This window comes from Oxyura jamaicensis, chromosome 2 (assembly GCF_011077185.1).
Source record: "Oxyura jamaicensis isolate SHBP4307 breed ruddy duck chromosome 2, BPBGC_Ojam_1.0, whole genome shotgun sequence".
Lineage (NCBI taxonomy): Eukaryota > Metazoa > Chordata > Aves > Anseriformes > Anatidae > Oxyura > Oxyura jamaicensis.
Genome location: NC_048894.1, coordinates 4,499,050 through 4,522,461, shown reverse-complemented (window position 1 = coordinate 4,522,461; position 23,412 = coordinate 4,499,050). Strand labels below are relative to the sequence as shown.

Here is a 23,412-nt window from a genome sequence, read left to right as displayed (position 1 = left end):
TTACACTGGGGCAAGATTTATTCCCAGTACCATTTCCATTTCCACCATGGAATCATCACCATAGAGAAGACTGTTTGTATACTATTTAACCATTGGGTATTCAAACAACGACTGCTTAATTCATATTCTGCTTGGTACCGAACCACAAAATCTTAAAGCCCAAGTTTGTCATGAACAATAATACTGTAGAAGAGAAAAGCTGAAATGTGTGAATGGCAGGCAAACTGCCATTTAAAGAACACAAAGTGAACAAAAAGGTGTCTTTAATTTATAATGCTTTTCAAAGCAATACAACTGGACTTCATCTGCCAAATAACAATGAGCTTATATATCCGATGTAGAAAAGGTGATACCAGAATTCTTTTTCTTTAATAGATGAATTAAATTAAATTTGCACTTTTAAAATTAGGATGGAAATCTGATTACCTTTACAGAGCAATGAACTATGCTGTATAGCAATGAAACCATCATGTTCACAAAAAAGCTACATAATATTGTTGGAAAGTATGCTATCTGTAACAGTTTGGACCTACTTTAAACTGAACGTGACCAGGAAAAAAATCTGTAATGCCACACAAAAGCTCTGCACAAATAAGCATCCAAACCCTGAAGCCTCTCCTGTAAGAAAAATAAGCAGTCACTTTTATAGTTTCCACTGGAAATATTCATTTTGGCCCAGTGCCTCAAGTAAGTGCTGTTCTATTAAGCTCTAACATTGTTTGTTTCCATTTTTACTCTAGGAATTTTATTTTAAAACATTACAACAGGGAGACCCAGCCTATCTCCAACTACTCCATCATCTCCCTTTCACAGAGTAATGCAGATTGCCGAAGACGTGCAGGTTTTTCCTCATTAGTGCATTCACTGCCCCTGAAGGCATCTAATTCCCTTTGTGGGTCAGATCTCACCTTTAGACAAGATGGAAGGAGAGGAATAAAGACAGGAAACAACGTGTTGGCTTTTTTGTTTTGTTGTTTGCTTGTTTTAAAGTAATGAAAGGTAGTATAGAGATCCATAGTGCTAAGTTCTAATGAAAACAGCACCTTTCCCAAATTTTTGTGAGCTAAGCTTATGAAGAAACAGTACAAGAAGCAACTGGGGGCTGGGGTGCAGGATCCAAGCCAGACCATGAGCAGATTGCAAACAGCATAACAAAGAAGTGGTCACGGATCACAGCTAACAAAGAACATGGCTCAAACACAGCAAAGAACATGTTCCAGGACAGACCTTCACCAAATCCACGGTGTGGAACCAACCTGCAGAACCAAGCTGACTCTTCCAGAAGTGCCCCTGACACTCGCACAAAAACTCACTGGGGGTTCATGGCCAAACCCTCGTTTCACTTGCTGTAATTTCCAAGGAGAGTTTTGCTGTATGTCATTTCTCAAATGAAACGTTAGTGAATAAAAGACAACTTGACTGTCACTTATGCAGTTACAGTGTCCTGGAGTAGTTCCCACTGAATATTTTTTTTTTTAAAGGAAATTGTTATCAAGAATTTTGTTCTTCTCAGGTATCTGATCTTAACTGCATCGTGTACAACGAGGTCGTGTGATACGCTTCCCTTTAACTCTGCTCCTCTTAAATTAGAATCTAAATCTTTATATAGATAAAAGATTCTTTTTGTAATTACACATGAAGTGTTTAGGATAAAATGCCTTTTCCTTCCCGGTGTACAAGAATTTATCTTTGGATCAAATCAATAGAAGAAGGTTGTCGACTTTCTAATGAGAGTACAATGTTAACTACAATTTGCTCTCATTATCTTTGAAACATGGAGGAAATGCAATATACATCATGTAACAGTTTCTTCAGGTCATCATCTGTGAAATACAGTTAATCACTATAATTAGCTGTTACATGATTGTACATCCAGAATATGATAGGGAGAAACATTCAGCTTCAGAGAATTACTTGGGATTTAGTTCAGTCTAAGAGAAGAGTATAGCTCATTATCTCTGTTTAAATAGATTTAAAATGCAGTGTGCATATAGCAATTACTTCAAGTGTCTCTGTTACTTTAGCATTGAAAATCATTTATGAAAACTATTCACGGGGTGCTTCCAACTGCGGAGAATACTATTTGATTACACGAGAGCAGTCAGTTTACAAATCCTCCTACCATCTCTCTTCTTACTACTTACTGTCCACTTACACATTTCCCATCCTGAAATACTGTTGCTCAGGATCAGTCAAAATAACCAACCTCAGAACTTAAACGCTGAGTTACACATAACACATTTGCGGGAAGATTGTGTGAGCCATGTAACAGCACTGACACATCCTTACCTGTTGCAGCTTTCAAAGACTTTGTTCTGCGACCAGATGAAGCATCTAGATCAACAGAAGTAAGCAGTTCATGCAGTTACACGTCGGTGCCAGTGCCTTTAGGAGAGTCCTACTGGGTTACAGTGGGGGGAAAACGCTGAACAGAAAGAGCTTCATCAGCTGCCCTTTCCAATATCCTACGAATCATCAGGATAAATATAAAGACAATTTGCCCTGCAATAGCTGTGAGGGAAGTGGATTCACAAATGCTGCTGAACCAGCGGAAACTCAAGTTCCTGAAGATCAGTTGAATAAAGAGCAGTTAGTGAAGGAAAGCCTGGAAATGTCATGGCATCAGCCCTAGACGATCAGCTGGTAGCAGCAGACTGTCTGCAGCAGGCTGAGAGAACCTCATCACTGGAGCTAAGTTAGAGAAGGCAGAAACACATTCAGCTTTCACAGCTTTGTGGAGTTTCAAGGACTGTGTTAAATAGGACATGATTTCAGAAACTCCAGGAAAGTGTAAAAATCTTTGCAATGAATGAAGATAATTACTACAGATCAGTGGGTTTGTTTCAATGAAAGAAAGATCAGTTTTGAAATCCTTTGAAGTAAGACAACCAGCCTAGAACTTAAGGCAAATATAACAAGCCAATTTAGTCTGCTGTCTGTTTTGGGAAAGGATACGTGCTGCATGCAAAGAGAATTTCTCCCTATGACTTCACTAAGCTGCTAAGGGATAAAAATGCCAGCACACCAAATCCTGATTGTTTTCCAAGGCTGAAAACCAGTCAGTGCATTTAGCAATAGATCAGGTGTTGAATTTAAAACACTGATAACTCACTTAAAATTAATGCCCAGGTCACTACTTGCTTCCATGCTACCACTACATGTGAGAATCACGACTATAGGGAATATTTACAGAGAGGCAATGGGAATGCAACCAAGCTGAACTGGGCAGCGAGGCTGCAGTAGCATATCCAGGTGTTGACATCCCTGCCTTTTAGTCCTTGCTGGGCCTGGGCATCAGAAACTGGGCGTTGTGCTGTTACAGCTGTGATGCACATGGTACTGAGTCAAGCTAACCTAGGTGCATCTCTAGAAGTCAACAACTTAATTCACACCTCTGAGCTACAAAGTAGACCTACCCCCTTGCAGGGTGCTTTGGAGAAATAATCAATCTTCCATGTTCAAGGTAGGATATACCACTGAGAATTAAATCAGCTTACACAGAGTGCACAGAAACTCCAATCTACAAATATTGTTCAAATGCCCCGGCGCATTGCTCAGCGCTCTGGAAGCCCTTCCCTCGGACAACATGCTGTGCTCTGTCCTGAACCCTCCTGCAGTCCCCGTAATTGTATTTCCAACCTTTAAGAATTTTCAAAAAAATAAAACATCAGAATGAGTTTTTCTATATTTATTCCATAATCCGCATCCTCTTCTCTTTCCTGCTAGGACCTTTTTAAAGAGCCTCCAAATAGCTGCCTGGGGAAGAACATATTTTCCACAGCTTGTCTTGAGCCTACCAAAGATCTGATCCCTAGGCGCTACAGAAGTACAAGCAGAACGAAGGTAGCTTTTACTACCAACAATCATCAATAATCTTACCCATGCAGGAAGAAACAAATGGAAAAAAAAATACTGTAAACAACACCATGACAAAAACCACAAGGGCACAACAACAGCAGAATCTCTTGCCTGCTTAATCTTGGAAAAAAAAAAAAAAAGAAAAAAGAAAAAAAGAAATCAGTTCTTAAAAACTGCAAAGGATCCATTACATTTACATGTATTCATAAGATCCATTTAAGCATTCAGGGCACTACCAGTACTGGAGCTAAAAGCTACTTACCCATAAAGAAGTTTTAATATATTAGCACTTGCTTCCAAAAGAACATAGTAATGTCTCAAGATCTTTCTCCCTGTCAATGATCTGACTCTTAAATAACCATTTTATGTAAAGTTTCTCTTGCAAAGCTTCCTGCCAGACCTTTGTAGTCAAAGGGAGGCTTATGAGAACCGTTTCTAAATAGCACTATCCCTTCATTACAAAATTATACGTATAATGTAGGACCAAATTGCATGATCTCTGTAATTAGCTCATCTCAGTCACCGCTGGCAATATAAATAGATGTGATGGTTGGAAAGTTAATAACAGCCATTCGTGAGTAAGGATTGCAATAGTAAAACCGACCGGTGCTAGTTGTCTGTCTTGTGCCAGAGCACATACTGCTGGGATGACCATTAACAAGCGGCACCCAAAAGACACTAATTAAAAGCAAACACTTGCTGTAACTTCAGAAAACCATAAGCTGGCTTGTAAACTGATTAATTCCTGTGAGCTGGGCTGTGGGATTGACAGACAGAGACAGGATCGTCAGCTTTGGTATGAGCAATGTCTGCCCCCGTGACAGATCGAAACCTCGCAGTGCACAACAGAAAGCTACTCCTCTAATCCCTGTTCCCTTTACTTTCCTCCTCTTCTCCCTTCTGTTCTGCCAATAGCTCTGCTTCTCCTTCTGCTTACTCACTTGAGCATAGGTTCTGATTTTTCCCCTTTGTCAACCTAGAGTTAGGCTGGCGATGTCACTCCTGTTTCATTTCTTACCCCTGCAGGCTGCCCAGACCCTAGCACTGCCTCACACCCGGGCACTGCTCGTGGACAGACAAACGGCAACTGCATTCCTGGGGCTGGTGTATGGAGCAGGCAGCAAGCCTTCAGAGAGTCGACATACCCTTACTTTGGTTTTAGCACAAAAAGGCAAGCAGAGCCTGATCGAAGGTTGCTTTCTTTTAACCTACTGTCTTTCCTACATCACCACCTGAGAGCTTGAATTCCTCTTCTGCATTTGTGCTACAATGTTGAGTGATGAAATGGATTTGCAGCGGAAAAAAATCATTTGCAAAACTGAGCTCAGTTTATGGAAAGCGAAGACATTCTCCACAGATAAAGCAAGACAGTTCAATAATTTATCTTCACTAGATCAAGGAATGAGGCAAAACCCACCGGATAGGATATCTGACAACAGAATATGTATTATACTAGCAAATGTAGCCTAGGAAACAACTCTGCATTGCAGAGTGGAACACCAAATAGCTGAAGAAATGTGATTTTGATAACTAAGCATTTCCTTTGGCACACAGAAAAATTGCAGGTGCTGGAGACCAGCAGATCTGCACCAAGATAATAAGGCGTGAAAATAAAGGGCTATAGATTAACTGTAAAAGTAGATGGTCAAACAGAGGAATATATTGGCAACTGTAATGATCACACAGATTAAATATCCAAGTTCATGGATACTTTTGCAACTCTGAAGATGTTAATAACAAAAAAATCAGTTTTCCCAGATAACCACACAAAGGGATGCTTTCTGTTCATGTTTTCTCATTGAGAATAGAAGATTTTATTGCTGAAAGAGAGCCCAGGAGAAAATGATATTGAGATACTGAAATCTGACAGTCTACTGTGCAAAAGCCTTAGTATTAAAGCTCTTATAAAGGACTGTAAAACACAGACTCTGTCCTCAAAACTGTCCTTCCCAGCCCCAGAGAAATTAATGGCACTGATGAATAGAGGTGATACATTATCAGAGAACTTCTTGCACTGTAAACCAAAGAGGCATGACAGAGGTCTTTAAAGAGTTGTAAGGCTTCAGAGTTCCTGATTTATTGGAGTTTCTTTACAACGGGCAAAACCAAAGGACAGGAGACTGAAGCAGCTTGCCTGAGGTCAATTGCGGGGTGTGAAGCAGGTCTGATTTTCTGTCTGGTCTGACAGTTACAGGTGAAACCACCCTATTACCATCCCTTTCAAACAGCCACAATGACAAATGCTGTCTGTTGACTGCGGCCACATACCAGAACAACCCCACGTGCCAATGAGGTCCCGGGCAGACCAAAGCAAGCCATGGCCAGGCAGGTCTTTGCATTCACAGTGAAAGCTTTGCTTTCAAGGCAATGAAATCAGAACCAAAAGGGTTTGGAAAAAACATTCTGAACAAGGTTTTCAGAACAAAATCAGAACCAGTGCGAAGCTGTGGTCCTGTTGCCTGCCTGACAACCAACTCCAAGGCCAAGAAAGCCAGAGGAGAGGCAGCAAGAGAAGATCATTAAGAAAAACAGTGAATGAATGAATGAACAACTCTTTCATAGGAGCATGGAAACAGAGGAAGCCCTTAAGCCAAACATGATAAAATTCAAGCCATACACGTCATTTACAAGGTAGCTATGTTGGCTCTGGTATTTTCTTCCCCACCTTTTTTTTTTTTTTTTCTTTTTTCTTTTTTTTTTCCCCTTTTGGTAACTGTGCCTGTTATTTCATCCTGCCTGCCTTGGATGCAGTACAGCATGTATCACATTTATTCTTCATCTCCTGTGTTTAACCACCAAGTCCCCTCTCTCACCTGCTGTCCTTTGGGATGGCAGCTGAGATTTTGGTTTTTTGTCTCCCAGCTGGCACGCGTGGCACTCCAGTGGTTCCCCACAAATGCCTTCTGAGCGTCTCCTAGTGTTTGCCCCTTCCCTCCACCAGGATTCACACACTGCATTGTGTGTCACTGCACAGTGACACTTAAGTCATGTGTTTTTTTTTCAGGCACAGGGCCTCCATCTTTGCTCACTGTCACTTCCTTTTTCATTCTCAGTCTGCTTGGTCGATGCTCTGCTCTTCCACTTGCCAGTCTTTTCTATCCTTTTTCCTTTTATCCTCTTCTCTATCCTTTTTTACTCATGTTTCCACTTTTCCTGCAACCATCTGTAATTCCTTCCCCTTAGCAAAAGAGAAAGAAATTATCCCTGGAAACCAGTCAGTTCCAGCAAGATGAGAAACCTTTAAATTCTGAAAAATAGTATGTGTGTTCGCAAATGGCCTCAGAAGGTGTCACCCTCCAGGTGTGTCAGGGACTCCTGTGCCAGACATTTACATCACTGCTTGGATGCAAGCTCCAGGCTTGTCACAGGGACACCTGGAACCAAGTCACTGCTGCTGTCAGACAGCAGGTTTATTGCTCTTACCTCGAAATGGAAGAGGATGTGGATACCAAAGTCAGAGTTCAAGTTTCCAGCAAGTGTTATGCAACACCTAGGACCTAAACATTTGAAACTTTCAGCACTTAAACTGTTTAACTTAATCTCAAGAAAGCTATTTTTATCCAGTCCTTCTACCTTGAGTGTCTGCTATCCTGAATGAGCCATCAATGAGTCATCAACATTTCAGGATTAAATCAAAGCAATTAGCCCTGCCTTTTCCAGCTGATTTTCATTAAGGTAGCGTGGCAACTAGACAAAGGTCAGTGCCCTGTGAGATTCACTTAATTCTCCAGAAATCAAGCAAAGGATGACCTAAAGCAAGTAAAGTGGTGCAGAACCACAGATTAATATGTAGGATACACAAATTCCCAACAAGAGATTGAGACCCCTCTCTGTTACACACTGTGGGATAAAAATTCTGCATATTCTGCTTACGGCTCGAGTGTCTTAGAAACTAAAGAAACACCACCACTAAGTGCCATGCCACAGCTGTCTAAGGTGAACAAGAGACGGATGATAGAGAATACTAAGGGATCCACTTGAAATCTACAGGACAGCACAAAACCGGAGATGGTTAGAAGGAGAAGTAGAGAACCTGCAGTACATCGTGTTGTCACACCATGCTTGTTTTCAACGAGCAAAGCCAGGACTTAGCTGCACACTCAAAATCACTACAAACAGGTCACTTCCAGAAGATACTGGTCAAATCACAGTAGAGTTTTCAAAACTACTTCAGAACCCAAGGACTTGGACGCACATCTGACTTACCAAAATTAAATGAATTTCTTTCCCTGAGATTTAAGAAAGGGAATTGTAGCTCAGGTATACCAGAAGCTGAGTGCACACATGGTTGATTTCCATATGGTCCCAGAGCATCAGTGGCTCATTCATGTGTCTGCCCCATTAACCTTCAGTACCTGGTCCAGCTACTGCAAGGAATGGGGTTTGGATAGAGCACCTAGGAGAGGTAACACATTGAAGACAGGCAGGAGGCATTCAGGTTACCTAAGCAGTTGAGGAAGTGATGAGAAAATAGCACCACAAATTCTCTCGAGGCCCTGTAATTGAAAAGAGATATTCTACTTGTGCTCGTCCGTAGTGTGCTGATGTAATCACAGCAATTCAGTCACGGATTGCAGCTGAAATCTAGCAGAGAATCAGTAAAATGAGGATCTCTAGTAAATATCTTAACATCCATTTGCTGAAATATTAAACGATTATTTATCACGTTTCTAGTTACAAGAGAACATTTTACATACTTACATGGCCTTATAAATGGAAACAAACTACTATGATGCCTGTACTCTTCTGACAGACTTGCCTCTCCAGCACAGCTCACAGATCCTTCTATTCCCTTAGCATTCACCGGAGGAATAAAATAAAGTACTAAATGGCTCTTGTGTGAGCATAAAACTGCTATTATTATTGCTGCCAGAATTTATTTTACAGGAGAACTGAGAGAGGAAGGGTTATGGAGAGATTAGGATGAAAAAGACAAAGCCAGGCTGAGAATGGTTTTGTAGGTAAATAGGGATGACTTAACTACACAAAAAAAAAAAAAAAAAAAAAAAGTCGGTGGTAATCTTTTAGACCTTCCCAAGAAAAAAATAGGAACCTGCAGCAAATATCAGCATTCAGAGTGCTGCAGCCTCTCCCCTCTGGGTTGAGCTGGGTAATGCAGCGCACCATCATACCTACATCTGCATCCACTCCTGTCCTTTTTGAGGAGGCTTTCTTTGAAGTAGAATGCAGATCCCGACGACCTTTGTTCCCTCACTTCTCAAACAAATAAAACGAAACAAAACAAACCCACAACCCTTCTTATTTTAGTGCTGCAAAGAAGGCTTCCTTAGTCACAATCAACTTTGGCGCAGTGCCGCAAGCTGACAGGTGGAAATGTGCATTTTTAGAGAGGCCTGACACGAGGCAGACATTTGTGAAATACGAATTTTTGGCATGCTAGTGGGGCAGGTGGGTGCATTTACACGTGAAGTTTATGTGAAATGGGAAATTCAGATCAAACTAGAAGGCCAAAATGAACCAAATACAGATCTATGGGATCCTGGCTTTCTTCAGTGCAAAGTGTTGTTAAGGAGCAATGAAAGGCATTAACTCTACAGAGATCTTGTGAGCTGGTGGCAGTGTTACCTGGCTCCCACACCGCTCAGAGGACAAGGGCATGACTATGCAAAACCTGGCAGTTGATGATACCTAGAAATCAATTTCCAGCAATTTAATACCTGCTGTCCTCACCAGTTTTCCAAACAGAGCTCAAAGCATATGGTCTGTCAAGTGTATTGAGATCAGTGCAGAAACCAGAATCCTTGAAAATACTCTTCACTTCCAAACTCTGCCTTAGCTGCTCTAGTTGAAAAGTGGCAATCGAGGTGAAAAGCCTGGAGATTCTGCAAGGAATGACTGCTTATCATGTACTTGAAGATACACAAATGCTGATGCTTCAGGTATTAGTGGCATAATTCAGCAGTAATTAACTTAAATTAATACTCCCAGCAGTGAGAAAGAGTCACTAAGAGTTCACATCTAAGCTTAGTCAAGATGGTTAACAGTGCACTAGCAAAGTCATTTCCTAGTTTGACTTTCTCATTTCCATAGCACATTTTTTTACCTTCCAAATCTCTCTTTGCTCACTGGTGACTCAGGAGAATAAGACACCACATGCAGCCTTGTGTCACTGTGTGTTCAGTGCCTTCCAGCCACCAGGGGCTTTGGACAATGCAGGCACATTGAGAATGGTTCTTTCTCCTTCCATTTCTTCCAAGGAAAACGCTTCATGAGATTTTGAGGGATATTTTCTTTTTGAAACATTGTACCAGTTTCTGTTTTTATCATTCACTTCAATAGGTTGCTTCTTATTTCACAAGTCTCACATGGAGCAGCGTCTGGCCCTCTGTTATTCCAAGCACTGCAGACCTTTGTCAGCATAAAGCAGTCTGAGTTTTATTGATTTTAGGAATTTGTCCCAAGAGCTACTGATTACAAACTCCATGAGTAATGTCTGATAGGAATTAAACTGCACTGAAAAAAGGAAAATGTCTACAAAAATCCATTCCCCTCCAATTTAATGGGATAGCATAGTCCTTATGGCCTTTGCAAGCTACTAAGGAATGGCTGTTATAAGCTGCATGTCAAGTCATAAGCAATGTTGCAGTCCAAAACTGAGTAAGTTTCCCTTTCATGGGATAGCTGACTGTAAGCAGAGTCTTGCATGGCATTTGCAGTCTGTGAACTTTACTGGAATGAGGACACAACTTGAAGTACTGTCCTTACAAGCCATAGAAGTCACAAAGATTCACCATTACAGTAACATCAAAGATACTTCCATGCCACTGAAGAACACAGAAGGAAAGGTGAGCCCTGGTAGAGGCTGCCTAGAGGAGCTGTGGGTGCCCCATCCCTGGCAGTGCCCACGGCCAGGCTGGATGGGGCTGGGGGCAGCCTGTGCTGGTGGGAGGAATCTGTGCCCATGGTAGGGACACTGGAACTGGATGATCTTTAAGGTCCCTTCCAACCCAAACCATTCTGTGATTCCACAGTTCTATGATTCCATGATTCTATGAAATAGAAACCACCACCTAAATCCAGTCAGTGGGCTCACCCCACCCATCAGCAACAGGCAAGTTGAGCAGTCACAGCTGAGGAAGGCATTGTCCCACATTTACTGTATCTGTTATTTCTGTGAAGAGGGAGAACCTCAAGCATCTGCCAAGCACCTGAGGGTCCATAGGGGGAATCTAAGTCCCTGCCAGGGGACTCAGGCAGGAAATATCCAGCTCATTGTACTGCAACAGGAAGACAGTACAGTTGTGAATGAATATAGTGTTTACAAGGAAGAAACTGCTCTGTCATCCAAATGCAGGTTCTTGTTGCCTGCTTTTCATGGCAGCGCTCCACAACTGAATAGCTTACATTAAGCTTTGCATAACTCCACATCTTCTAACATACTACATACCTGCCTGAGAACAAAGCTTAGTGCTTCCCTTCCTTTAGCCTTTCAGAGCAGCCCTGGTGAAACTGCCACCAACCATCTTCTTCAGGCAGCATCCTCCTGCCTAGCAAGTTCTCCACAGAGGCAGGGCAGCACGATTCCTTGCAGAACATCCTCCACCTCCTCCTCCCCCGTGTCCTTGTCCCCACTTCACTTCAGTCCGTCCCTTTTACCACCCAGCAGGATGTTGAAGCTGCAGAGGCAGCACTGTCAGTAATTACAGCAGGACAAGGCCCAGGCCCACCAGTCACACCGGTTTTCTTTCACCCCCATCCATCACTTCCACCCCCCAAGTGACTCAGTGCAGATGCCTGCGGACATTTACTTTACCTGCACTTTAAGTGACACCCTGTGGCTGAGAGGAAGAATTACGGGTGACCATCCCTTCAGCGGAATTCCCTGAGGTTTTGTGGCAATAAACACAGAATCTGAAGCCCAAGGAGTCACAGAGAGTCCCAAGTGCTCGGCGACTGGAGAAGAACAGCCTGGTCGCTCCTTCTCCTGCAAGTGTTCAGACCTCACCCTCCCACAGCTTGGCTGGATGAAAACTGGTCACAAGGGAGAAAAACGAAAGAAATCACACATCCACGAGAGGCCCCACACTAGATCTAGCCGTGTGGGCCATTTTTATGTTGTGAGATGGGAAATCCCTGATTTATCTCCCTTTGTAATGCATCTGATTCTTCCCCTTTCAACCTGTTCATGAGCTGTTCCCTCTTCCTCTCCTCCCCTGGCCCCAGAAGCACACGATTGTGCAACTATTGTCCGATTCCTAACTTGTGGGAAGAGACCGAACCTCAATCCGTCTGCCAGCTGGTAGCTGCTGTCAGTTTGGACAACAGCACACTCAGGAAAGCAACGGAGAGGTGTGTGGGGCAGCTTCCTTAGCGAGAGGGTCACAGAAACCTCCAAAAAACCCACGCAGGGCCTGTTTGCTGACCCTCCTGAAGGCCACGAGGCTCAGAGCCCTCTCACAGGCCCATGGGCGCTTTCTCACTGCGGTAAGTCACTGTTCTGAGCAGCCATGGATGATGTCCCCAAGTTCAGGATCAGCACCCTGAAGGACAAAGCAGGGGACCAGGCCTCTGACCGACCTTGGCAGAAGATCAGGCCTGCCGGTACAGAATGGTGACAGCAATTCCAGACCCTGGCAAATGTGTCAATTCTGCCTCAAAGATCAGGCCTAAACTTAATAGAAACCCAACCAGGCAAAACAGGATCATAGCAAAGCTACCTCTCATAACTCACTAGAGAAGAACAAAAATTCTACCCACTGTTTAATTAGCTGAAGAGAAAGGCCCTCAACATGGCTGAAGCAACATTAACAATCTTCTTATTTTACTACATGCAATTGACTTCTGTTTTGTGCTCAATGAAGAAATCACACATTTCACAGGATGGCAGGAGGAAAGATGAGTTATTTTCATTTCTCCTTTTGTTTTCAACACGTTGCTTCCAAGCTGCAAAATCAGAGCGATCTTTTACCACAAATGATGCTTCACAATGGAAGAAAAAGAAAAAAAAAAGAAAAAAAAAAAAAAAAGAAAAAAGTTAAGGAAAAAATGTACAGCCTCTCCCATCTGTGCATGCTCTGAAATCAAGAGCTTCCCACTGCTTTATTTGTGGACGAGCTCAACCTAAACTAGCAAGAGAAAATGAACAAAGATGGTTGAAATCTTAATCTGGATACAGCTCTATTGGAGTCAAGCTGACCTAATCAACTGCACATTTGGTCTCCTGAGAGAAAAGTTTTATGAGCTTAAAAATGTTTAATTCCCTCCCACAGAATTCCAATTCTGGCCTTCTTTTTCCTCTGCTGTGTTTTTTCCGTTTCTTATCCATTTTCTTACTTTATCTTTCATGTTCTCTTGACTCCCTAATTGGCAAATACAGTATTGGTCACCCCAGGATGGCTAAAACATGGCTTCTGCAAAATGGAAGACTCATTTTTTACTATTTTTTTTTTTTTTGTAGTGAATCCATAATTGAAATCAGCTACAAAACATCGTTTCTTACCCCAAGTTTCCTCTAGTCATTAAAAAGTCCAGTGGGGATAAAAGCCTTCCAGACATGTACAAGGTTACAGAAAAGGGAAAGGGGTAAGAGCAGTTTGAGGGCTTAGCAGTACTTTTCTAAAGCTGAAGACATGCATGCATTGCTTAGCAAAAAAGAGAAAGTTTTGTATTTGACCTTTGAAACGAGTCTCAGCAATGTGTTTTAAATATATAAGGAGCCCTTCAATCCAAATGGCAGCACACCAGCACTGCTCAGCATCTGCTGGCTCTCAGACTCGGATGCTTCTCCTCTTGCCTTGTCCTTTCCCCCAGCCCATACCTCAGCTGCAACTCCTCACTGCATCCAGCTGTACCTCGAGGAATCACCACTCATGCTGACAAGGCAGTGCTGATGGACATTTTATTTTCTTTTTCCCCAGTAAAGATGAAAGGCCACCATAGCATAAATGGTCTTAATCTTTTACAAAAGTCTTGGCTTTCAAAAATGCACCCTTTAGAAGTCAAACCAGAATAATCTCTCACGAAAAAGTAAGCCATGCATATGCAATCAATAGAAGTACTCAGGCAGTAAAATACACAAGATAAAACATAAGTGAAAATGTTAATAGAGTCTCTAGGCCAGCCACTTACAAAAATGCACATTTCTGTAATTACTGGGACAGGTCTCTACCCATATAGTATGAACAAGACTCTAAAACTGATGATTTCCAAGCAAGGCTCATGTTTTATATGCAGGCTAAAACCACTGCTCCAGAAGAAGTCTGAACAATAATTAATAGTAATGAAAAACAGCAGAGGTTAGATCTTGTTAAAAGAGTGGGTGTTTAACCTATGAAAATTAGCTCTTTTGCTGTTTTAAAAATTAAATAATCCTTTAACCCCTCTCAGAAAAGGAGGGATGAAAAAAAAAAAAAGAAGAGCTATTAATTCACTTCTTCACCCTTTCCTCATCACAGAAGAGATTGTAAGCCTCTGTTCAAGATGAGACAACAAAGAGCTGCAGGAGTTTTTCTTTCAGCACGGAGTAAGCCATGTCAATAGATGCAGCTGTGATACTTATGTCAATGGCTCGCTCTCTCCCATGTCTGTCCACCTGAACAACAGCCCAGGTGCTAAGTCACCAGCCCTCTCCAAACCATTGTCAACAAGGCATCTGGTTGTAGGGCTAGCAAGGAAAAGGTGGTGTACATACCCTTGGAACAAGGATAAGTCAAATCCCCATCGATGCGAGGTTGGCAGTGCTTATGTGCCTATTTTCTGCACCGTAGTCCCTGGAGAAAACGAGGATGCTTTTTGCAGTACCCAAAACACTTATCTGAAGTGGCTATCGCAGTCAAAGAGCTTTCCTGTACCAAAAGAGAGATGGACTTGCAGAGAGATCCAGAGCTACAGAGACCTTTTGTCCACTTTGATCACAAAAGCAGGCTGACCTCCTAACATCAATCCTCAGGTGTGGGTTCAGTTCAGCTCAACAGACACCCAGAGATGAATTCAGCTGCCCATATGCAGGCATCATAACATTTTTCTTAAGAGTACCAGCAATGCCTATGTCGCCTGGAGGATGAAACACAAACCTACAAAAGGCGTGGACCCTGTGAAAGAGTAGACAGGCACCAGGCAAGATGCTTCTGGACATATCAAATGGCAAGAGAGCTTCTGCATGGACTACTGAGTTGATCTGCCCAATTACATTAAGCTGAGTACCTCTCCAGGCTTCATCCCCTGGAGAGAACAGCGCTCCACTAACTTGTTTCAGAGCTTAGCTATTTAGCTGTGGATACCTGCTGTAAACACAGAGATTTGTATCTTCATCTTCCAGCCAGAAGCCTTCCAAAGCTTCCACCTCGTGCCTGCAACCATCGCAAACCAAGCCGGCCACCCGCCGTGGACGCGTCTCACCACTGAATACCCCTTCCCTGCACAGGCTGTTGTAAACAAACCCCAACCAGGCAGCCACGGCTATGGGAATCAACACTTACTGTCTATCGGATGAACATCTGGAATTCCCCATCGCAAAGGGTAATTTACAATGAAAAGAAAGAAGTAAAGTAGACATACTTTAGCCTGTATCGCTCTAAGTACAACCACCTTTTTTGCAAGCAGTGAAGAGTCTCATTACTGCCCATCTGCTGAATTAATCAAGCTTGAGGATACTCTAATAAGTGAATTAATCTGTTTTCTAAAACACGAATAAAAGCTTCACGCTGTCAAAGCATAAACACATCTAGAGGGCAGCAATGATACTGTCATCTTTAGCTAAATATAGATCCTGAACAGAGACAAGTGCACAGCCACACGCTGCACCAACACATACATTTTCCCTTGTGGTTTTGATTTTGTTGCTGTTGTTTTGTTTTTCCTTTGAGTTTAATACAAGAGCTTTGCTGCCAAAAGCAAAGTTGTAAATGGATGGCATCATTTTTGGTTCCTTGGTCAAAGAGCATTTTGCCTGCATTCACAAATCATACAACACAGTAACCAGATCTTGATTTGTCAGTATGACTTTGTTTCTCAAATAAAGAGGGGAAAAAAAAAAAACACACAAAAACAAACCAACACAAAATAACAAAGTGTCAGAGATGAAAAATACGCACAGACTGACAGACTTTGTTTTACCAATCCAGCTGAAACTTATCTGAGTCACTCAGTAGTTCCCAAGGGACACACAGAAACAGACACACAAGCATAACACCGCAGGAATTTTATTTTATTTTTTTTTTTTGCAGTTAAAATGGAAATATTTTATGCAAATAGTTTATTTTATAATTGCAAACAGGTTTTCTTTTTTTTTTCCTTTTTTTTTTTTTTTTTTATTCACCAGTTCTTCTCTCTCTTTTTTTTTTTTTATCTTTTTCTTTTTCTTTTTTTTACTCAAATACCCTTGGCTTAAATTCTGCTGGCATGTTGCAGGGTTCAATAGCATTCCCCATCTGAGGACTCAGGGTTTCTGAATTGTTGTGACGGTCAAAGCGTAATAGTTGCCAAAACAGATACCAAGCAAGAGGGAGGTCCATGCAAAGCCTTTGATGAGCGGATCTGTGTTGGTAAGACCTGCTGCTTTGTCTTGAATTTCATGCACTACATGCACAGAAACTAGGCAAGGCAGAGAAATCACCCTGTGAATACCAGAACTTAGGGAGGCTGGTTTGCTCTGGAGCCGTGTATCGAGCTCGATTGAGGCTGGTATAAGATTTTCATACAGTTTGGGCACTTACAAGACCGGATTTTCTGGTGTCTGCAATGCAAAAGGTTTTGTCTATGATGAACTCTGCTGGGTTCATGCCCTCCAAATGATGAGCTACTTTCACAACACTGGTACCAACTTTGAATCTTTGAGGTCTTCATTTCTAAAAAAAAATCACTATATCTTCATTAGCATGAGAAGTATACTAACGGCCATAGAAACAAAACTAAAAATATGTTACAGTTCCTCACAGGCAACAGCTCTCAAATACGGGATTCCTTACAGTATCACCATTAGCTGAATTACAGACCAGAACTGGATAAGCCCTTAGTAGAAGAGCGGCATTACACATTGCTTTTTCTAAACTTGTCTGAATTGCCTCTCAAAAAACTATTCATTACAATGTAATACACAATCATTTCTCTCTTTACTCCAACAGAATGCAAAACAAAACAGGACAAAGCTGTCCAAGGCAGAAATTTCGCCCTATTCCAATCCGTCTCCTGACTTTACACCAGGGTTATTCACCTCTAACATTCTCAAGCTCTGTTTCCCTTTTTTGTTTTAATCAGCTGTCTGTGCTGATTTTATTATCAGCACAAGGTGCACAGACCAGGTTTTTAGCACATTGAGTCCCGCTACAAATGGACCACTGGTCATCCCACAAGCTCGCTTGGTTAAACCATGCAAATAAAAGCAGTCCCACCGCGTTGGTATTTGGCCTCCCGAAGCTATGGACATATTCTGCATGTACTAATTGCCAAGTTTTTCAGATCACCAGAGAGGCACCTCTTCAAATCTTAACTTGCTGTCCTACTGCTTCTCCATGCCTTAATTACCAAGTACTACAAGTGCCCAAGAGGCTCTTGATTTTACAAGTTGTCTCAAATCTTGGTACAGTCCTGTTCCTTTGCTTTGCTACAGCTTGGAAGAGCTACCCACATGGAAGAAATAAGAGCAATAGCAAGCCAGCAGCTAGAATGTAGTTTAGTTCTCTATTGCAAGCAAGACACACTACTGCATCTGGGCACCAGTACATACAACTCAATATTGCAGCCATACGTTTTCTCAATGTGCATATTCACATTTTATATCCAAAGTAGAAAAATGCCCGTTTTCTCAGGCTGTAACAAAAAATTGCTTCTGAAATCAAATCAAAACAAAACAACAACTACCAACCCACTTCATCAGTATTTCTTTAATTTAAATTAACATGTCGCTGTTTTAAGAATAATGAATTTAAGAAGATTTATTAGCATTGTAATACAAGAATTAGCCATCACTGAGAAGGAGGGAATCAGGGAAGAACTTTAAATCAGGTCAGTGATGAACTACTGAAAGCATTAACAGAGTTCATCAAAATACACTGGGGTATTAAAGATTTTTTTCCCTTCCATGCACAGGAAAATCATTTAAATTCTCTCCAGTGTATTTATGACATAAATAAAGAATCATCCATAATGCATTTCTCTCTCTCTCTTTTTTTTTTTTTTCCTTCATTCTTTCTTTTTGCAAAAATGAAAATAAGGCAGTGACATCCCCCACCAAAAAAAGGAAATGGGAAAAAAATACCCGTACTTCTTTGATATACCTTTTCTACTACTGTTCTTTTAGGGTCCATTCTGATACACATGCTCTTGTTTAAGCTGCCCTTAATTCTCAGAATTTTTCTTTTTCTCTCATCTGAGACTGGAAAGGTAGTGGACTATTTGCTGTAATCAAAGACAGCACAACCCAGCCCTTTGCCTCTTCCCACCTATTTTATTGCAAAGCCAGGGCAGAGAATATAGGATTGAGGCTGATCCTGCAGTTCTCTGAGGTAACTTCCTTACTTTGCTCAAAGACAAGGATGACAGAAGCTGGTCCCTAAGAACAAATCTGGAAGGGGGCTTGGTTCTGCATAGCCCATACACAGAACTTTTGTCTAGTTGTCTGACCTTTGACGCCTCGAACGCTGTGGAACGAGGTAATTCACTTTCAACAAGTTAAAAAATAAGGTTGAGGATGACAGGGTCATGCTTTTACTGCTAGCCCACAAAATTAACACTACGGAAAATTAGATTACCAGCACCTGAACAACAGTTAGGAGTGAAACAGAATGAAATGTCCCCAGTCTAAAGCACCTTAAGTAGCTGGAAAAATGAGTGACAAACAAGCGGGATACACATACCTGGAGCTACTACATGAAAACCTCTTAATGAAAGGTCCGAACAATATTGACAGATAAGGGAAAGGAAATGAGTGCCTGGGTCCGACAGCCTGAATAATAAATTCTTAGTGAGTCATCGTGATTGTTTACCTCTAAGACTGGAGCATCAGTTCCAAGAGATTTCTGAGGAGCCCCATACTCCCTTGCTCTGAATTTTATCTGCATCATAATATCCTCTGCCATTTCTCTTGCACTAATGATGCAGCCACCCCAGCCTCCTAAGAAAACTGCCAATGAAGTTACTAAACAGCTTCCAGACCTCAGCCTCCTGCTTGTTAGATATAAACTTCCAGCCCAGTTTGTCCCCATTTGCAGAAACAGCCTCTCAAACGGGAAGTCGAACACAGTTCTTAAGTGTTAGGACTAAACACTTTGCAAGCCAGAGCATCTTTAATCCAAACAGCTCAAGCACAGCTACAGTAAAACATACATTCAGGCACATATATATCTACACATAAACACACTGACAGCCAGCTAGCACAGTATACCCTCCTTAGACCGCTGAGAGTATTTTTGCCCCATCTACCTAAACACACTGAAGAAAATAAGAATCCGTGTTCAGAAACCTTTGCTTCTGAGAAATCTGCAACATTGCAGGCAGGAGTTTTGAATATACAGGCTGGAATTTGGAGGAAATGTTACTTCCCAGGAAAACTTTTTTTTTTTTTTTTTTTTTTAATTGAAAAGATCATTTGGATCTCCCTAGGTGCCTTCTCAAGACCAGATCTACAGGAGAAGAAAAGGAGTTTGTACTTACTCGTGGTGTTGTATTTGATCCCATTGAAGAACTCCGGGCAGGGTCTCTCTACTAGTTTCCCCGCCGAGGCTCTGGGCCAGCAGGTCCCGATCTGATCAGTGGTGGCATTGCAGTACGGACCTTTGAGTTGGAAAAAAAAAAAAAAGAGAGAGAGGGAGAGAGAGAAAGGGAAAAAGAAGCAGTTGAGAAAGCACAAAAGCGGCACACTTTGCATCACAAAGCAAACCCAATCTTAGCACGCAAAAAGCTTCTCTGAGCCCTGTGCTAGGTAATGATTCCTACCATGAAAGCCCAGGAAAGAGATCGAGAAACTCTCTAAAACAGTCTCTTGTAAATCCAGGAGGCTGCAGTTGACATCAAATTCTTCTAAGATGAACTGAGATATGGTCACATCCATTATTTCCCCCTGGGGCTGCTGGGCTGGATCAGGCTCCTTCCCCCCTTCTCTGTTTTTTGTTCCCACTCCTTTCTTCCTTTTTGGAAAGAAACGAGCATCAAGCTGCGGACACCCTGCGATCTCGTGTGTGTGAGCCTCTCTCCCTCCCAGAGTGCTGACAACTTGGCTGAGAGTCTGCGTCTGGCTGTGCAGTTCAATCCTTCAGGCTCTTCTTTGCTTTAAAACAGCAGCTCGGGAACCAATGGGATCTCACTCAGCCCAGAGTAAGGGGCTCGTGTCTCTTAGCCGGCTTCCCTGGTCTAGCAGCTCTCCAATGCTGCCTCACGTTGCCAGACCGTTGTATTGCTTTCTCTCCCTCCCTCCCCTCTCCCTCTCTCGCGCACACACGCGGAGTTTTATTGTTAGCTCCGGCGAAGAACACTTCTGCAAGAATACTCGGAGCAAATTCGAGCCAGGGAGAAAAGGAAAAGCCATCAGATTAAGAAAACTCCTCGGGCTTTTTGGAAAGCAATGCTGTCTTCGCTGCATGGAACCGAGGATGAGCGGGGACGTGCGGACAGGGAGGGGGGACAAGGGACATGGTCCAGTAAGTGGGATACTGAGCAGGCCTGAAGAAAGAGGCAAAAATAACAGCTGAGATGGGGGAGATGGTCTGAGAGGTCTTATCTGGGGTAACAACCAGAGTGGGGAGAGTGAGAGAAGGGCTGGGAGAAGCACGGCAGGGGCAACTCTTCCTTTTGCCCCTTGTGCAGGCAGTGTGGGGGGGGGGGGGGGCACAGAAATGAGGCCCGAGTAGAGCTCTGGATCAAAGTGTGGACCACTCAGGGGTCAGAGAAGAATAGAGAACCCCCTTGTTTTCCAGTGATGGGGGGAGTGAGCAAGTCAAAGGACAAGCCCTCAGACTGAGCCAGGCAGCAAGGAAACCTTCCTGGGCAAGGAGCTCACGATGTGGGGAGGGAGGGAAGCAAAGGGCTTGAAGACCAAAAGTCCCGGGGAGCAGGGTCTGGAGAGGGGAAAGGATGAGTTTGGGTGGAGATGTTCAGAAAGGTGGTCATCCTTTGGGAAATCAGAGCTCAGTGCAGCGGGAACTGAGTGAAATTCTGCACTTTGGGACATGCTGGAGAGCAGCTTAGACCTAAGCAGCCTTTTCTGACTTGCTACATTAGGGTATGAGGAATTTTAAAAGAAAAAAAAATGGCAAGAACTTGCTAAGGAGGATCATCTAGGTCCATGGATACAGAAGGACCTTAGGAAGCAAATAGAAAACAGACCTGTAAGGGAGAAATGCACAGGAATTATATATGATAGCAGAGATGCAGAAACAGAAGACGAGGATGACAAAGAAACTTTGACAGAAAAATGAGATCCAGCAGTGGACTCCTGGCTGCAGCCTGTGTTCACAGCTTTAGATCATCCGTGGTGTTTATACTGACTTCAAAGCAATGGCCTAGGACTTCTAATAACATCCATCTCCCATCCTGCAATGGCCTGGACTTTCCCTTTACTCGTATTTAAGATTGAAAGGCTTCATTCTTTGCCCTTCAAAGACAGAAAGAAGCTTGCTATCCAAAGAAAGGGGAAAAAAATGGTTAGAAGGGCAAATAAATTACCAATATGCACTGATGAGAGAACCAGACAGAAAACTATTTTCCCATCTGAGAATCTGAATATTTTTTAATCATTTTCATAAATTGCAATGTGAGAGGGGAAGAGAGTGCCATCAAGTTTTGGGATGAGTATTTTTGTTTTAAATATGCAAAAAATACAAATTAACAAATGCCCTAGCTATCGAGGCAGCACGATGTTCTGAGGCAAGTGAATGCATCTCTCTGCTTCTCTGTCTGGAGCCATGATCTCCTTCCTAAGTGAACGTTCCCAAAATTGCAGTCCTTTCTGAGAAATCTGCATTTCAGCAAACTGACCTTTGTCAAAACACCTCCAGATCTTTTTGTCCCACGCATCTCTAATCCCCAAAAGCAGGAAAGAAAATTTATTCAGTATCATTCACACAACATGGCCACCACCAACATGCTGGTTGTCTTAAAGCACAGCTTTGAGGGAAAAAAAAAAAAAAAAAAAAAACTATTTCTGGAACTTTCAAGTCAGAGGTATAAAGAGTGCTCTAAACCTCTAAGAAACTCACAGAAGTCTATCCCTCGAAGTATCTTCAAGTGTTCACGTTAAGTTACTCCGCTTTCCTAATGGAGCAGTTAAGTTCAGAACATTTTGGGTTGTTTTCCTCAAGAGTCCTTCCTAGTGATGGCTGTGAGTTCTTCTTGGAGGACAGCGTTTGTAAGTATGCAGTGGCATCAATGAGCTCAGTGGCCATTTCAATCGATGCGGAACTGATCAGTGAGTAGGGCACTCATCCAGGATGCTGACAGGATTTTTTTTCCTTCTGCTAGCTCTACGCAAGACAAAAATCACAATGCCTGGGCAACGATCTCAATTTTTCATCTCCTGTCTGCCCTGTCTATTTTCTCACTATTTGTGCAGCAACTTCCACACTGGAATCATAAACCCAGCTGGAGGATTTGGGCACTAGACTTCCATGAATTTTTGGAGGAACACATCATTTTATAAACTACTGAAAGAAAGACGGTTTCAAAAACAGGAGTTACTTATAAATTTGATTAATGTTTCGCTTTTCTAAATGCTGCCCTTTATTTTCTTGCCGAAACACTTGTCAAATGGTTTCAATAGTACAAAGACTGAGCTGGATTTAATTTCAGAACCATTCTTTATAGTAGTAAACACCCAAAACAACAGCCCTCAATTAAACTAAATATTTTCCAACAATGAAGAAAACAGTTTCTTTGCTTAAGTGAGATGAGCTAGAAAATCATCAGCCTAAAATGCTTTTCCTTTCTGTTCTTCCCATTCAGTTCCATTTAGAAAAATCAGAAACAGTACATACAGCACAGGTAATGCTACTGTATTACATACACTTAACAACAACAAACCTCAAAAATACATAAAGAGGTGGTAAAAAGATTCTCTTGGAGTAAATCTGGATGTGGAAAACAATTTGTTGTTCCTCAGTCCATAAGCTAGCACCATCATTTGATAATCTCTTCATCTCAGTTCATCTACAGTCTCTTCATGCTAAGCTCCTTTTGCAACTTTCCCTGGGTACAATTAACTTCTTTGTCAAAGTTTTCCTTTGGCTGGATCCAGTTAAATCTTGACTATGTCAATTTGAGTCATTCAAGGTGAAAATGTGGCTCTTTCTAAAAGCAGCAAATCCAACTGAACACAAGATTGACAGAAGTATTATAGCTACTGACACTGTCGATTCTCTGCTGATGCTGTACCCCTCTGTGAGATGCATTTGGTAAGAATAAAAAGCAACCACATCTTGCTAGGCTGTAGGTAACAGAGATCTGCTTTAAGAAGCACTGAACAACCGAAGAAAGCTAATAATTGCACTTGGCAGGCAGAAAAACTTTGTCAGCTTAGAAGGGAACTTGTTCCGATGTGGTGGTGTTTGTTGGTTTGCTTGTGGGAGCACGCAAGACATTCGCACAACCCATCTATATCAGAACATC

General features: G+C 42.2%; 1 protein-coding gene across 5 annotated transcripts in view; it reads right to left on the bottom strand.

Annotated features, from left to right (window-relative positions):
* Positions 1–23,412, bottom strand: part of CRHR2 (corticotropin releasing hormone receptor 2) — a 157,511-nt gene that overhangs the window by 86,081 nt on the left and 48,018 nt on the right. For 2 of the 5 annotated variants that reach the window (XM_035318451.1, XM_035318449.1), the window contains exon 3: positions 19,468–19,587. The exons of 1 other annotated variant lie outside the window; for it this stretch is intronic. In XM_035318451.1, coding sequence (XP_035174342.1) covers positions 19,468–19,587 — 120 coding nt within the window. Of the gene's footprint in view, positions 1–19,467; positions 19,588–19,749; positions 20,216–23,412 lie in introns of those variants that run through there. 2 more of the 5 variants (XM_035318450.1, XM_035318453.1) reach the window with 2 other exon arrangements.